Below are 17015 nucleotides of genomic sequence, written 5' to 3'. Positions count from 1 at the left end.
ATGGCCCATTTGATCATTCGTCCTGACGACTCCATGATGGTAAGGGGCCGTTTGATTGGTTGGTCGGTATACACGACGACTGCATGTGCCAAAAAGTAGGGCTTCAATTTTTTAACAGCCATGAAGAGTGCAAGACCAAATTTCTCCACTAGGGGATACCTCAACTCGGCATTTTTCAGTACGTGACTGACAAAGTAGACCGGGAGCTGACAGCCGTCCCTTTCAGCAAGGAGCACAGCGCTTAACGCATGATCAGAGACGACCAGGTACATGTAGAGATCTTCTTTGGGCAAAGGGCTGACCAGCCTCGGCAAGGAATGCAAGTGAACCTTTAATTTCTGGAAGGCGGCCTCAGCATCCGGCCCCCATTCAAACCTTGCCTTTTTCTTAATTGCCTGGAAAAAGTATAGGCATTTGTCGCCTGATCGGCTTAGGAATCTCCCCAAGGCCGCCAGACAACCTGTTAACTTCTGAACCTCTCGGACGGTACGAGGCGACTGCATGTTAATGACCGCTTGTACCTTCTCAGGGTTCGCCTCTATTCCTCTCTGATTGATAAGGAATCCGAGAAATTTCCCAGACTCAACTCCAAATACACATTTCTTGGGATTGAGCATGACATGGTGCCGCCTGAGTGTGGCGAAAGTTTCTCGGAGGTCCGTCAGATGATCTTTCTGAAGTTTAGTCTTGACAATCATATCATCAATATATGCCTCGACGTTTCTCCCAATCTGATCACAGAACACTGTGTTTATCATTCGTTGGAAGGTAGCCGGAGCATTCTTAAGACCAAACGGCATGACCGTGTAACAGTATAACCCCTGATCAGTGACGAAGGCCGTCTTCTCCTGATCTTTCTTCCATAAGGGAATTTGATGGAAACCAGAATAGGCGTCCATGAAACTCATCAAGGCATGGCCGGCTGTTGAGTCGACCAGGTTATCAATTTTAGGCAGAGGGTAACTGTCTTTGGGGCACGCCTTGTTTAAGTCTGTGTAGTCTACACACATTCGCCAGGTGCCATTCGGCTTTTTAACAAGCACCACATTTGCAACCCAGTCTGGGAAGTAACATTGCCGAATGAACCCTGCATCAAGTAATTTTTTAACTTCGGCGGCTGCCGCCTGACTTCTTTCTTCGCCATGGTTCCGGTTCTTTTGCCGTACCGGCTTCTTTTTCGGATCTACAGCAAGTTTATGTACCGCCAGATCAGGACTAATGCCTGGCATTTCATGGACTTCAAATGCAAAGATGTCCTTGTATTCTTTCAACAGGTTGTGAAAGTCGTCACCAAGGTTTCTCAGAGCAGTCGTCCCAACTTTGACTGTTCGGTCAGGACGTGAGTCGTCTAATATCAGGTCCGCATGCTCACCAGCCGGCTGAGGGCGGAACTCATCCGGCCGCTCCTCTGCCAATGATTGCTATTTTCTTGCTTTTCTTGCGGACTCTGTCTGGGACGCCTTTCTCTTCTTGCCGCCTGCTTCTTGAACAGGCGCACTCTCCTTGACATTGTCAAGGTCTGTTTTTCCTCCACTTGACCCAGTGGCCATAACAGTGGGCTTGACATCCGAGAGATAGCACTCTCGGGCCATCCTCTGATCTCCCCTTAGGGAGCCGACTGTTCCATTATCCCTCTCAAACTTAAGCAGCATAAGAGACGGGATTATAACAGCCTTGGAATTATTCAGGGTTGGTCGACCCAGAATCATGTTGTAGGCCGAGAGTTCCTCTACTACTAGGAACCGGACTACCATGTGTCGTCCTTCCCCTTTTTCGCCCAGGCGAATGGGTAAATCTACTCGTCCCAGTGGGTGGACGACCCCTCCTCCAAACCCTATTAAAGGGTGGGAGGCCGGATGTATGCAGTCCGTCTGATATTTCAGTTTTGACAGACATTTGCTGCTGATGAGATCTGAGGAGCTCCCGGTATCTATGAGGATTCGGCCAACTCTCTGGTTGGCCACTTTACATTCAATAACGAGAGGGTCGTCATGCGGCCCCCTTACCCCTCCTAGATCCTCTTGAGTGATGACAATCTCAGGAAAAGTATATTTGGACGGCCGTTCTTGGTGAACGGAATTTACATCTAACCGCCTTATATTATCTTTGTTGCCCCTAATAGTGGGGCCGCCTCCTGAGAAGCCGCCTGCAATGGTGTAGACGACTGCATCATCTGTATCGGAACTGTCGGCCTGTTGATTCTTTTTGGCCGACTGATTTTTTGAGGAGGTGTTCCCCGTAGATTTCTTGACATAAGTGTCAAGATCACCTTGCTCAGCCAAGCGGTCTAGGTACCGCATGAGACTGATGCAGTCATTGGTGTGATGACCAACGTCATCATGATAAGCATAGATTTTGTCTTGGTTCCGGTTGCTTGCAGAACCCTTCATGGGGAGCGGCTTCTCAATTGAGAACCGTCCCTTTATTTCTTTTAGGATAAACTGGTTATCCTTGTTAAACACATACTTTGGGGAGTATGGTTTGAATTCTTTTTTCTTTTTCTGAGCCGGCTGTTTAGAGGAATCAGCCGCCCAGACCTCTTTTCTTTTCTCATCTTTGTTGGACGACTGTTTCTGTCGTCCCTCTCTTTTGTCGAACCTCTTCCCGTCCGACTGTTTTATCGTACACAGATCAGTCGCCTGTATATAGGCTTCTGCTTCAATCAAGGCCTCTTGAAGAGTCGCCACCCTTTTTCGAACTAAATCAAATTTGAAGGTAGACCCGTCTTTGAGACCTCTAAAAAAGTCAGTATAAGCTACCTCATCCGGTAACCCTTGAATCTGTATTCTCATCAGGTTGAACCGCCTGATGTAAGAACGAAGCCCCTCCTTCTCGCCCTGCTGAATTGTTCCCAAATCAAGGGTCGTTTTCTTCGCAGGGATGTTCATAGCGAAGTTGGAGGCAAATAAGTAAGCAAGCGTCCTGAAGCTGTTTACACAACCAGTCGGCAGGTTGCCGAACCATTGCTGTGCAATTCCCTTGAGAGTCGCTGGGAAACACTTGCACCAAGTGGGATCATCCAACCCTTGAAGGTACATCAGGTTGGTGAATGCCATCAGATGGTCTTCTGGGTTAGTAGTGCCGTCATAGGCGCCTACTAGAACATTTTTTACTTTGGCCGGCTGAGCGGCTTCAGTAATTTCCTTGGAGAAGGCCGACGGCTGTTCACCAAGTCTAAGCAACCGTAGCTGCCAGTCCATAGGTTGGACGTTTTTTGCTGCAGGTCCACCAAATGGAGGTGGCTGCATAAAATACTGTTGTTGCGGCACAAATGGTAAGTTTGGTACCGCCTGGGCACTATGAAAGCCGGACTGACGGGAGGTGCCGCCTGACTGACTCTCATGGTACGACTGAGTATGCCTCATCGAGGCATTTCGCAAACTGTCTTGAAAATTTGAAGTAGAAGCCGACTCTGATAATCGGTCACTCTTCTTCTGCTCTAGCAGGAGCCGAGCATCTGTGAACGTTTGCTTTGACCCGTCCGCCTGAATATGACGAACCGGTTTCCTATTTCCCGTAGGATAACGGAATTTTGTGAAATCAAGAGCAAGTGGCTCCCGCTTCTTGGATTTAGGATGAGGAGTTGCCTCTCGCCCTTGAACTGGCTTCCTCTTCAGTGAAGTGGAAGGTTTCTTGGCCGACTGCTCCTTGACTGAAGCAGGCGGTTTTTTGTTGATCAACTCTTGAATCTCTCCCTTGAAGTCCCTCATGAAGGTCATGAGTTCGTTCCTTGTGATGGGAGCAGACCCATCAGTCGGCTGTTGCCGAGCAAGCGGTGCGCCTGCTGGCTCGCTTCCTGTTTGAAGATGCTCCCGTTCCCTCCTTTCGGTATGACGGGTACGTCGGGCCCTTAGGGTCCCGTCTGGAGCTGTATGAGTTTCAACTTCAAATTCACTTTCGGTATCATGGTCCGACTGAACTTGAGGGTCGTCTAGGGGACGCCTCTCTTCTGGAGTCGGTACAGACTTGGATGCCATCTCTGAAGTACTCTCCCCACAGACGGCGCCAAATGTTTCGGGGTTTTCTGATGTCCTGCGGGAGAGTTACAATTCCGAGACTGGAACCGGACGCCTGTACCTGCAAAATAACGGAGACTCCTGAGAGCTCCGCCTCCAACGGTCAAGTTAGTACCTGATTAAGGAGTAATTAATACGGAAATTAAAGTAATAAGATCTCTCTAGGTGAGAGTGCTTAGTGTTGGTAATCTGCTTTGTTAGCGAGATCAGCCGGTTATTACTGTGTGTAATTAATGTATTTTTCGTAATCTCCCCTTAATGAGGATTAAGGGAGGTATTTATAGCCTTGAGAAGCGTGCCACTCTCTAGGTTTAAGGTAAACCTAGGGCTGATCGGGCCTCTAGACTGGATTGGGCCTTGATGGCCGGTTTTCCTATTGGGCATGGGTGGACACGTGGCGTGCCTTGATTGGTCCGTAGAGGACGAATCTGTGATTGACACGTGGCAGGCTCCTATTGGCCTTCGTGAAGGACCCGTGGCGGAACCTGGTTGGTCCACTTGTCAGATGGTGATTGGTGGATAAAAATCCCCTAATCACTTTTCAATAGTAGTTGGAACTTTTGATATAAAATATGAAGTAATTGTTTCATGACCATTGAGGTGAAACTTAAAAGAAAATAAAGAGTGAGGGTGAAACTGTGGATGAAGATGAAGGAGTTTAGTTAGGTATATATACATGAATATTGTAGGATATGAATGGCATATTAGTTTAAGTTAGGTTTAAGAGATGAAAAGACTATTTTTTTTTTTTTTATTATACTTCATATGTTTATGTAATGTTAACTTAGTTCAACTTTATTTTATTATGGTGGAAACGAAATACTTCATTTTCTTACTTAAATTAAAAAGGGAATACAATATATTATATAAAGACTTTAACATTATATAATATATTTATTTTAATTTTTATATTAAAAAGGGAATACAAAAAAAGAAAAGATCAAGGGAAGTGACATGTGGCATATGAGTGATTTGTTATGACATGTGACATATAAATGATTTGTGGTTTGTGTTTTTAAATACTAAGTATAGATTATAAAATTTAATAAAAAGTTATCTCTCCGTGTTTTAATAAGTGTTACACTTTTTTTTTTTTTTTTTAACAATAAGCTAAATTTTAATATTATATTTTTTACCTTTCGTGATCCTCAGCCATAGCCACTACTACTTTTTATTTTTTAGTATTTAATTTTTTTATTTCTTCCTTATTACATTCATTACTTTTCAATAAATTATCAATCCTTTTATTATTATTATTATTATTATTATTATTTTCAATACTCCAAATATTCCACTTACCTCTTACTTTATTTAAGTCAATGAAATTGCCTAAAATTATATGTCAGTCAAAGTGTAACACTTATTAAAACACGGAAGGAGTAGAGTATAGAGAAAATAAGTTGAAAGGTTGACCCAAATAAAATTTTATTGATCGATTAATTCGATACATCTAAAGGTAGGTACACACCAAAATGCCGGAATACTCAAAACAACAAAGCGTTGGGTTAATGTAAGGGCCACGTCAAATGATCAAGTCTACTTGGGCTCTCTGCCTCTACCCAAAATTTGTTTCCTTCCACCATTAAAACTACTCTAAATTCTATCAATTAAAGCAACATCGTCTTCATCATTATAATCCCAACTCATCTAATCTGATTTCAATCAAATTTAACCTAGATTCCCAATTTTCTTGAAAAATCCAATTAATTTGCACTAATTTTTGATTTCTTTTTCTGGAATAAAAATCAGCAGAAGCTGAAGACGAAAGCAAAGAAGTAATCATTGACTCCTATGGTTGTTCATCGAATTTAATTGATTTATTCATGGAAGATAATTTCGAACCTTCTTCGTCAGTTGAGAGCAGCAATTTTCGATACCCGAAGATTGAACTCCATGATTATGAACCTCGCGCGTTTCCTACGCTGGTAATTTGAATTTGTTGTTGAAATTTTGTTAGTTTAATTGAATTATTATGTAAATTGTTACAAGTATTTTGATTATTCAGAATTTATATTGTTCTGATTGATTGATTGATTGATATTATGCAATTCGTTGCAACTTTTTGATTGATTGATTGAGGAATTATTGTGTGATCAAAAGGGGTATGTTTTTGGTTTGATTAGAGTGTTGTGATTAGGTAGAATTATGGTGTTGATTATTTTAGGGTTCTAATTTGATTCTTATGTTTTGAATTGCTGATTGTTATACTTTGGTTGTTTTTGAATCGCTTTTAAGTGATTAATAAGTGTGAAAAAACTGAAAATCATGATCAACTTTTGCCAACGCGTCCATTACCCCGTGTTTTGAGGGGCAGGTTAAGTATTCCCTCTTGAGTTTGAACTTCTGGTTCAGTCTAGCCGTAAACAAACAGGAATTTGAAGTCTTAGACACTGCACTGATGAGGGTTAATGATTTAGAAAGTGTGGAAAGGCTGTCTTATTGAAAGTTTAGCATTTTTTTGTGTGAAGGTATTGTATGTTTAGCTTATTTGAGATTACAAACCTACTTTCAAATTAGAATAAAAGAATGAATGTAGAAGAATAAAAGAATGAATGTAGATGCAAATTAATTGTATACAGTCTCATGGTTGAGTTGTGAAGCACTGTTTTGTATGCGATTAGCAGTGTATGTAATGAAAATTGCTACAAGTCATCACTTGTAATTTACTGTGATATATGTAGATATATTTTTCGGTGTCAATATTACCTGTTTTAGTTGACTTGAATGGTAATGCTTGTGCATGGTTAGGTTAAAGAGGACGAGAGATGTGTAAAAAAGTGCGAGAATGGAGTAGCTGATGAAGTAGAAGAAGAGAAGAGAGAGACAGTGCATTCTGAAATAAAGTCTTCTTCAGATCCTGAGATGAATAATGATGTCATGCACAATACAGTCACTGGCCATAAGAAGCATGGTAAAATCTTCATTTATGATGCCCCTGTTTCTGAGGAAACTGGGTTTTGGATTCCTGTCTCTGTCCCTCCTCTTCCAGAAAGTGAACATGAAAAATGGGCTTCGAATCCTTCTTTAAATGGGGGCTACTTGCCAGACACAGATATGGATTGGGATCATTTTATTGGAGAAAATAAGGAGCTAACAATGTGGGATGTGGTTATGGAGATTATGATTGTGGCTGGTGGGAAGGTGAAGGCGATTGCTTCTGGGGACTTTCATCAAAGACAACTCTCCTGGATAACATCTAACTTTCTGGAGCAAGCATGGAAGGAAATGGCTCAAACTCTCACTGAGGCAACAATAGTGAATGTGCAGGAGATTTTGGAGGCAGAGCCTCCACGTTGGCTTCCTGACAGTTCTGCATCAGCCTGCATGCTTTGTAGTGTTCGTTTTCATCCTATTATCTGCTCCAGGCATCACTGTCGCTTTTGTGGGGGAGTGTTCTGCAATGAATGCTCAAAGGGGAGGAGCCTATTGCCTGTGAAGTTCCGTACTTCAGATCCACAACGAGTCTGTGATGTGTGCGGTGTGCGTTTGGAGTCTGTGCAGGGGTATTTGATGGACCAAGTTAGTCGTGCTGCACAGTTGCCAACCCATGATTTGACAGATCTCAGTACCTTGAGATCTTGGCTTAATTTCCCTTGGGGTCAGTCCATGGAATATGAGATTTACAAGGCAACAAATGCACTCAAAAGCTATAACAAGGTATCTACGCATATGAATGTGCTTTTTGTTTTTTAATAATATATTAGTTGTAAATTTCTTACTTTCGTCCCACTTCAGGTAGGATAGAGCTTGTGAACTTATTATGCAGTTTGTGCATACATTTTATTAGTTTCATATGTAGATTTTGGTAAATACTGTGTTGTGGTAGTGTAAGCACTGAAACTGCGAAATTACTAATTAACAAGTATAGTTTCTTTGGCTGTAGTGTTGTGGTGTACCTTTGTGCATAATTAATTAATTATCATGAAAACATTAAAATTATTGCATTGATGGAGTTGTTTTCTTTCTTTAAACTTTGAATTTGCTCTTTTATTGCGAATCAACTAAAGGAATAGCATATTCATGAAAATAATGTACAGATGGGTTCTATGTCAAATGAAAAGTGCATCCCTGATGCTATTTTGAAGCAGGCAAAAGGCCTTGCCATTCTCACTGTCGCCAAAGTTGGTACTGTCATGACTTACAAAGTAGGTACTGGCCTGGTTGTCGCTCGAAGAAAAGATGGTTCTTGGTCTGCTCCTTCTGCCATTGCTTCATTTGGCTTGGGTTGGGGAGTTCAGGTGACACTCTTTCCTTTTTCTTGGATGTGACTTCATTGAAGTTAATATTATGCATTGAAGATGATTGTCAAAATATTTCAGTTGATTTACAAACATCATGTTTCCTTTTTTATGCAACACATCTCTGTAGCTTTTGCCTGCATGCTTTAATGCTGCTTTTATCTATTTATTTATATTTAGGTTGTTGAATTATTGATGTATCAAATATCAATGAGTAACTTTTTGACAATATCCACCTTGTCATGTTTTTAATTCAAAATAAAAATACTCACCTTTATAAAACAAGGTTTATAAGGATTAAATTGATTTTGCGCTAATACTTCTTTCGTTCACTAATAGTTGCACCATATATTTCATGGTGACACAGTCTCTAATGCACTTGTTTGACCATGGATTTCTCTATTTGTACATTAGTAAAAGTTATAAATCTTAGTTTATGAAAATATAAATTGAGATGAAATCGTTAGATATCATGTGACAATTTTTTCCTCATATATTAATGAGAATATAAATAAATAAAATTTAAATTTTGACCATTAAAAGAGAAACGGCGCAACTATTAGTGAACAGAGGAAGTATGAGTATATATTACCAAATATCTGATGAAATTTCGGCATTCTTTTGTGGAAACTTGGGTGGCTGGGTCACCTGGGTGTACCAAACAAAAAAAGGAAAATTGAAAATTGCTCAACACATACATTGAGGGGTTTTACAAGCACTTTGAGGTGATACAGTGTCCTGCATCATTGCGATTCTGCTATTTTGGAAGTTTCATAAAGACGCACGTGAGTCTCTGTGATGAGCTATAGTCTCAGGTCACTAGACAACTCATAAGCTAAATTTTGGAATCTCCTTGATCTCAGCTAAAAAGAGCTTGTTTTGATGATTTTGTATATGGGTGAATTGCCGACTTATTGTCATGCGGCTGGCCTGCTGGTGCATATGATTGGAAAGGATGAAAGCTTATATCTAAATACCCTTGAAGATTAAATAAATCAGTGTTACTTCATTTTGACCTTGTGGGAATATGAATAACTTCCTTTCCTGGTGTTGCCTAGTTGTCTAAAAGCATGGATTTGGGAGAGACGCTGCATTTTTCCATTAATGTGGTGGAAACACGGAAAATTGCCTTCAAAATGCTTCTCTAACGTCTGTAAGACTGAGAAGTTTTTAAAGGCTTCTCAAATGTCTTCCATAACACAGCCTTTCTTCCCCCTTGTCAAAGGCTATAGAAAACTCTTTCAGATACAATGCTTATATTCAAAACCATAATCTCTATAAGTTAAGCATCAATTGATATGAATAGAGTCCCAAGTCTCAGGGTCTTTGCTTGCCTCTGAATAGAGTCCCAAGTCTCAGGGTCTTTGGTTGGGTCCTGGGGGTTTCTTCTTTTGTGCTTTTGTGGGTTCCTTTTACCCAAGTATCTCAGTTTCAGACAATTACAGACTAGGTCTTCTTCCACTCACCAAATGTTTCTAAAAAGCTAACTTCCCTATGAATAAAAGGCATTTCATGTGGACTGCATGTGCCTACTTTTTTGGATTGGCTTAGCAGTATAGAAAATCTGGAGGAAAAAAAGATTTTATAATAGTCCATTTCTTAATTTCTCTGTCTTATGCCTTGGTAGTGAGGAGTTCGGAAGCCTACTTTATAATGGAGTACATTGCAGGCTGGCTTCCTTTCCCTAGGACAGGTTGTTTGCAATTTTTTGAATCTTTGAGTGTGTTTGCTACCTCACGTGGATCATTTGTTTGTGCATTGAATTACATTTGGGAGGCTTAAGGGAAGGAGAACTTTATGGAAGGTAGCTTGTAAGGAAGACTGGATTTTCCAGGGTAAAAGCTCTAGTTGAGAGTCCTTATGAGATAAAGTGGTGTCTATAGCTGTCCTTTGATGGAGTTAGTGCTTAGCTGTTTCACTGATTTGCTACAAGGGTGGCCTTTTTTAAAATTAGCATTAGCATTTTTATGAATCTTGGTCCTGTAAATGATGTACATATTGAAGCCCTGGTCTTGTTTATGGCGTTCTGCTTGCTTTTATGTCATTTATAAATTCTTTTGTTAATCCAAATTCCAATAAATAAATAAAAAAAAAAAATTCTTGGTTTGATAATCTGATTTCATGTTTATCTCTGTGTTATTTAGTCGTTGGAGTATTGGACCACTAAATGTTAGCTCCATTTTTATTGTGATTCATTTTAAACCTTCCCTAACCTTTTTTTTTTCCCCAATTCATGTGGAATTTGAGAGTAAATGAGGTTTGAATGTAAAGGTGATGACGATGGCATTGTTTTACAGGTAGGAGGACAATGTACAGATTTTATAATTGTGTTGAGAACTAGTGAAGCTGTCAAGATGTTTGGAGGAAATATGCACATCTCTTTTGGTGCTGGAATGAGTGCATCTGCTGGTGTTGTGGGAAGGGCTGCAGAAGCAGATATACGTGCTGGAGATGGAGGTGTTGCGGCTTGTTATACATATAGCTGCAGTAAAGGTACATTGCTGCAAAATTTTCAGCCAATTGATTGATACCTCTATTGACTCCCTTGTGTTTTCTAAACATTCACATAATTGGAATAAAATTTATGATGGTGTACGCTTTTCTAGATTTTTTTTTTTTAATGTGAAGGGTCCATATTCTAGACCACAGAGCATATTTGTGCATGTAGAATTGTAGACAGTAACTACTTTGGCAATTGAAAAAGAACCAAGGAATATAATGTAATACCTTGGAGTGATGTCGGGTTGGGTATATGATTTGTGAAATCAGTACAAGTTGTCAGTATTCAGTATCATGAATTTTTTTTAGAGAGGTTGGTTTCCCAGAGGAATCTATGCTCAAAAATCTTTTTATATTTTCTCCCCAGTTACAAGCCACTGCCATCTGGTAGTTTGTGGGGATAGACGAAAAAATAGTACTACTTTACTAGTCTACAACTCAGATGGACCAACTGTCGTTTCAGTTACTCGAATGCCCTATGATCTATAGGCGCCTTTTGATTCACTGATAAAATTATGACACCGGTATAAAGAATTATGTGAAGTTAGAGGTGTTCAGTATTTGGGATAGGATTTTGCGGATTTGAGAGTGGAGTAAGGATTGGGAATAGGTTCTTGCATTGGGAATTCATGACACTGAAAATCTCTTGTTTGGTAGCTGAAGAGAATTACCCTTACTAATCTTCTTCCTTCCTCTTCCTTTTCATTAATGACTATTCTAGTCTTTTCCAATCCCTCACTAAGTCACTAGTCACTACTCCATCCCCACTGTAATAAAATGTTGGGAGTTGAGATAGAGGAAATTATGAGTTTATTTCCCATAAACCTAAAACAAACATTGGAAATTATATTGTTGGGATATAAAGTCTCATCCTCTCCCTTAATTTCCTGCTAACAAACGCCTCAGTTGAGGAAATCGATGACAAAACACACTTTTTGCCATGATATGAAGAAGTTTCAGCTGTCATTGACATTATTGGGAGTGTTGATGCATATGTGTTATGCTGATTATAGACTTATTGTAGCACAATAGAAGGGTATCTTGAGTGATTTGTCATAATTGACAATAGAAGGGTATCTTGAGTGATTTGTCATAATTGAATACTTCTATAGCTGAAAAGAAGTTGCAACAGAGAATATATGGGCAGGAAAACTTGCCTAATATTAACAGGCTTGACTTAAGGTTTCAATCATAGAGTTGCATCCATACATTTGTATGTTCTTAAATTTCCATTTCTTGATTCACTAAGTTGAACATTTCTATCTGAAAGCATTTCCTTTACTGGCTTAAGTGTAATAGTTGACCCGCTGCTGAAGAACTTCTAACAATCCTTTAGTCATTACTTAGCTCTAATGAGTAGTCTAATGGCTGATTTACATCAATGATTGTACAGGTGCATTTGTTGGTTGTTCCCTTGAGAGTAATATAGTTACTGCTCGTCATAAAGAAAATTCCAGATTTTATGGCAATTCATCTCTGAAGGCGTCTGACATTTTGCTTTCATTGCCACGACCTCCTGCTGCCGCTATCCTCTATGATGCACTATCAGATTTATATCAGAAATTGGAGAGATGAAGGTCTGAAACTTTTGTATATATAATATTGGCTTCGTCCCAAGCTTGGGTTTCAACTGTAGATTCTCTCAGCCTCCTAATTCTTCAAGTTACGCCATCTCATTGATTTATTATTCTACAAAAGGCACTTAATGGCGTATACAATTTGTACAGCAAAATTTACAAACATTGATTTATGTTTACGGTAAATAATCATTAAAATTAGAAAGTTCTTTGAAACAATCTGATTGTAAATATTAACATTGTTGAAAACAAAAATTGTTGAAAACTTGGAATTGCCTAAGCTTTGCGTCTTCCGTTGCCTCAGTGGCCTCATGAAAACTTGAAATTGCCTAAGCTTTGTGTTTTCCGTTGCCTCAGTGGCCTCGTGTTTAAGCCACTGATGTTGACTGTTTGGAGGCAAGAGCTTCAAAGAGGTATCGCTGTACGTTTGATGGTCTTGTTAGAAGGCCGGGTAAATCAATGTACATAGTACTCAATAGTAGCATGCTACCAGTAAACCATAGCGGATGCATGATTATGCATTACAAAGATATATCCATAAAAATCTGGAGGAAAAGGGATCATTATAGCATGAGAAGCTCAAAGTTAGAACATCTATGACAGGTTCAACTTCCAATCACTGTATTTAAAACGAGTTTCAATTTCCAAATGCAAACCTAACACGAGATTGCAGATTGTAACAATGAAACCAAGTCAGTACAAAACATTAGAGTAAAACATCTGCGAGCAACGCTGCGCAAGTGATGCATGATTTACTGACTTCTCTAAAAATTAATAAGCTACCACACAGCTAATTGACATTAATCAGTATAAATTTGAATCTTCCATTATAAACCATGTCAGGTTTTACTTAATTTAGATCTAGCTGCATCACTTCCCAGTGTCTGAATCTCTTACCTGCAAGAAATTTCAATGAGCCAGGCATATCAGCCAAATGTGCAGCCTATTTGTAGTGAGTTATGCTATTCAACTCAAAAGTACCTTGTCCTGGAGGATCCAAGTGTGAGCTCAAGATCGTCGGATCCACAATCTTCATGAATGATCTCTCCTTCCCATGCTTTGAGAAGTCCCTTGGCATTACTCCTGAGAGCAAACTCATCTGACATTCTAGACACTGGAACACCAGCACTGTGATCACATCCTGCAGGAATAGCAGGAGAACAAGTTCCACTTTGCAGAGGCGACAGCATTCGAGAAGAACCTCCCCCAACCACAGCATTTGCTGTAAAGAATCCACCAAATGGATGATGAGAAGAGACAAGGTTGAATGTCGGAGAGGTAGGAGATGAGCATAAAGCAGGGGTTACAGGAGCACTAATGGAATTTCCATGAATGTAGAGATGAGGTAGCTTGGAAGACGAGGGTGGTGGTGACAGGTTCTTAAGCCATGGAATCAGAGAAGTCCCTTGGAGAAAAGTTGTGTTAGCGGTGTAAGAAGATGAAGCAAGGCTTGCTAAAGAGGAGGATGCAGGGCTCAGGTGGAAAGAAGAACTAGGGCTCGGTTGGTATGATGAGCATGGACTCGCTGATATAGACCTGCCTGTGATGCCCAAGGGTTTGATAGGCTTGCACCCCTGCATTAGAAGAACAAATATTGGACCCATGAAAGTGTAAGCTAAATAAGCATAACAATACAGAATGTTTATGATGATTTTTGCTTTTTGACGAATTTTTTCATGCTTACTACTGTTGTGTATTAGCATGTTTCCAGTCTTCCAGAACAGTGTCTTGTGTATATCAGGGGCTCAGGGCAATAAGGCTTAATATGGATGGGATTGGATTGTTTAAGTCGAATTGATTTTAGCAACATTAGAATTTCCAAATGTTTCTATGGGCAACCAAATATATATATATATATATATGTCCAATGTAAAGAATGGAGCAAAGGAGGACGTCTAGTCTGGCATCACGTAACTACACACTCACGCTATCACGCCTTCAAGCTACACCATCCTTCCTCATTTTTTCCCTTTTCATAAAAATACATAACTCATCATATAGTCACGTACTCACACCCTCACGCACTCGCGCACTCACACCTACATCATTTATTTTATCGTGCCTATGGCCAAGTACCCAAAATTTATTTTAGTCCACCTTAGAATTTATTTAAATTCACCAAAAGAATCAAATAATAAATTACTAATTTAAAGTCATAATTGTAAATTATACATACTTTATATCACCTCCGTTTCACATTATGAGATATAAAAAATTGGATCACTGCATATGAAACGAACGCAATACATACTTTCTTACATATACTTATCTGAGCACTAACTCTCATCCACGATGAATCAAATTACCCTAAGATATTCTCACCAAACAAGTAAAATCATACTACGTACTCAAATTCCAAAGATAAATCAAGTACAACGATCTCCACTCTTTTAAAAATAAATCTTAATAAAAATGATCATTAATTCCTTATGCAACAAAATGTACGAAAAAGTAGTCAGAAAAAACGCAGTAAAATTGACCCTTAAATTATTGAATCCCACGATTTCTGACAAAAGCCGAATTTGCATCACAATAGTGGTCACTGCTCAGAGAATCACAGTAGCTGAGCAAAGCACTGCTACACTTCTACTACTAAGTCCTATCATTTGACATATTTGCCCCTACTCCTGAATCTCACAAAAGGTCAAATCATTTTGCAAAAAGGGTATTTTGGTCATTTTCCAATGAAAATTTTGAGGTCTAATCATATCCCAACCATTTTCTCCCACCTTTTTTTTTTGGGTCAAAATTACATAAAACAATTTTTATAATTCATTCTTTTTATTTTAAAAAAAGCCCTTGATTAATTAAGATGAACATTAATTAATACTAGTAATTCAAAACACATGATATGAATATATGATGCATGGTTTATAATAATTAATGGAATAAGATATGGTCAAATGGAAATTATGGTCCATGGTGCATTATTATAACAGAAGTCCAAGAAGAATTGATGATCATTATTTTTTACCATTTTGGCGAAAGGAGATCATATGAGTTGTAACATAAAAACAGAAACAAATACTGAAAAATCAATAATTGCCAAGATATTACCAAGTCCTTTATACCTCTTCTACATGTGGGAGTTAAACAGTGATACTAATTCCATTGATTGTGGTTCAAATCTTCATGGTGACAAACTACGTACATAATTCACAACCTATCATTACATAATGGACTAAATATAAGTTTATAAGTTGTAACAAAGTATATTGTAGATACCGACAAATTCAAGTAGTTGTATATAAATACTCCATCCATCCTTTACTTAAATCGTGTAACTTTATAATTAGTCAAAATCACAAATAATTAATTACATGAATCACTCATTAATTTTTTCTCATGGTGTCCAGTTTATTGTGGTAATGCTGCATTTTGCCAAGCCCCCCAGCATCATTACAAATTTATCATAACAAATTTATTGAGAATTCAATACTTTTAACCTTGATTACCTTGAATTTTAAGATCGATGACATAAAATAATATTCGTATGAAACTAATTTAACTTAAATAAATAATTAATATCAATCCTCCCTTCACAACTCATATTATCATTTCCCACTCATCCACAAACATTTTATTTCGTATACTCCCTCTGTTCTGCAAAGATTTACGCAACGAATGTATGAATAAGAAAAGATCGAAAGAGACAAACCTTTCGATAAGTAGTGCCATCAGGTTCAACAATCCAGCCAGCTTCATGACAAAGAGCTCTAAGAACTTGATTATTGTCACAATGCTTGGGTAGTTTATAACTCCCGTACATTCGAAGCCCCGAGAAGATTTTAGCAGCAATGGCTCTACGCTTTCGCTCTCTTCTCTTGTTGTTCTCTCTCTCTTTCCATGACGGCGTCCTAGTCGTTGTCGAAGCCGTTCCGCCACTTCCTGGTGCCATCGTATTGAGATCTTCTTTATGTATAAATGGGTTTGAATAAAAATAACAATGTTGATGATGATGATGATGATGATGATGAGGGTGTGTAGAATTGTTGGTAATGGAGTTTTAGAAATTCAGAGTTTGTGTGGAAATTTTTATAAGGAGGTATAAGTAATACTTGTAAGACAAACAAATAAAAGTAGTGGTAAATTGGTAATTGGTAAATAATATAGTGTAGGAATTTGTAGGAGAAAAGGGGTAATGACGTTTGCTGGAAGTGATTGTGACACTGCTATAACAAACCTAAACCTAAACTCTATGATGACTTTAGGCACTTTGCCTATGTTGGGTTTTACAACAAAATTTTACCATATCAGCGGGTCTTGTGTTCAAATGGCTCATATGTGTTTAAAATAAGCCATGAAATAAATGTGTCATACGAGACTTGTATCGGTCTTTTAAAAACGAAACTCATGCACAACCTAACTCGCTTGCTAGGCCAATCAAGCCAATGCAATTAGCCCCCCAATTTTTATTAATTTAAATTGGTCAAAAAGAAGTGTGTCGACACCCAGTTTTGCTCGTCGTCCTCTTGCCGAGTTCGTTTTATGGGTTAAAGTAAAACATAAAAAATGAGAATTATCCTTTCTCCTCCATCCATCTTCTCTCATCTCATCACTAGTGAATTTTGGACGAGTTTTTGATCCATTGGTTTTTACTGGTCAAAAAACCTAATTTATGTTATTACGTGGTTTATTTCTATAGTTTTATGGGATTATCTAGATTTTTAATAGGAAAAATAGAA

At 38.8% G+C, this 17015-nt stretch overlaps 2 protein-coding genes across 2 annotated transcripts; one reads left to right on the top strand and one right to left on the bottom strand.

The window, feature by feature from the left end:
• Positions 1–5492: 5492 nt before the first annotated feature.
• Positions 5493–12610, top strand: LOC110737827. Its single transcript, XM_021918172.1, has 5 exons — positions 5493–5941; positions 6765–7673; positions 8054–8254; positions 10552–10747; positions 12147–12610. Exons 1-5 carry the CDS (start codon positions 5840–5842, stop codon positions 12326–12328), a joined length of 1590 nt encoding a protein of 529 aa, XP_021773864.1. The 5' UTR covers positions 5493–5839; the 3' UTR covers positions 12329–12610.
• A 613-nt stretch (positions 12611–13223) lies between these two features.
• Positions 13224–16558, bottom strand: LOC110737571 (BES1/BZR1 homolog protein 4-like). Its single transcript, XM_021917910.1, has 3 exons — positions 15989–16558; positions 13312–13904; positions 13224–13227 (listed from the first exon to the last, which is right to left on the bottom strand). Exons 1-3 carry the CDS (start codon positions 16226–16228, stop codon positions 13224–13226), a joined length of 837 nt encoding a protein of 278 aa, XP_021773602.1. The 5' UTR covers positions 16229–16558.
• Between the last annotated feature and the right edge of the window lie 457 nt (positions 16559–17015).

The sequence above is a fragment of the Chenopodium quinoa genome, unplaced genomic scaffold (genome assembly GCF_001683475.1).
Source record: "Chenopodium quinoa cultivar QQ74 unplaced genomic scaffold, ASM168347v1, whole genome shotgun sequence".
Taxonomy (NCBI): Eukaryota; Viridiplantae; Streptophyta; class Magnoliopsida; order Caryophyllales; family Amaranthaceae; genus Chenopodium; species Chenopodium quinoa.
The sequence above is the reverse complement of the archived record's forward strand: the minus strand, read 5'-3'. Positions and strand labels throughout refer to the sequence as shown.

Excerpts from the sequence above, each read along its gene's own strand:
- LOC110737827 (XM_021918172.1), top strand. The coding sequence starts at position 5,840 with ATGGAAGATAATTTCGAACCTTCTTCGTCAGTTGAGAGCAGCAATTTT. Across the intron at positions 8,255-10,551 it reads GCTTGGGTTGGGGAGTTCAG|GTAGGAGGACAATGTACAGA; the intron begins GTGACACTCTTT and ends ATTGTTTTACAG. Across the intron at positions 10,748-12,146 it reads TACATATAGCTGCAGTAAAG|GTGCATTTGTTGGTTGTTCC; the intron begins GTACATTGCTGC and ends ATGATTGTACAG.
- LOC110737571 (XM_021917910.1), bottom strand. The coding sequence starts at position 16,228 with ATGGCACCAGGAAGTGGCGGAACGGCTTCGACAACGACTAGGACGCCG. Across the intron at positions 13,905-15,988 it reads ATGGCACTACTTATCGAAAG|GGGTGCAAGCCTATCAAACC; the intron begins GTTTGTCTCTTT and ends CTTCTAATGCAG.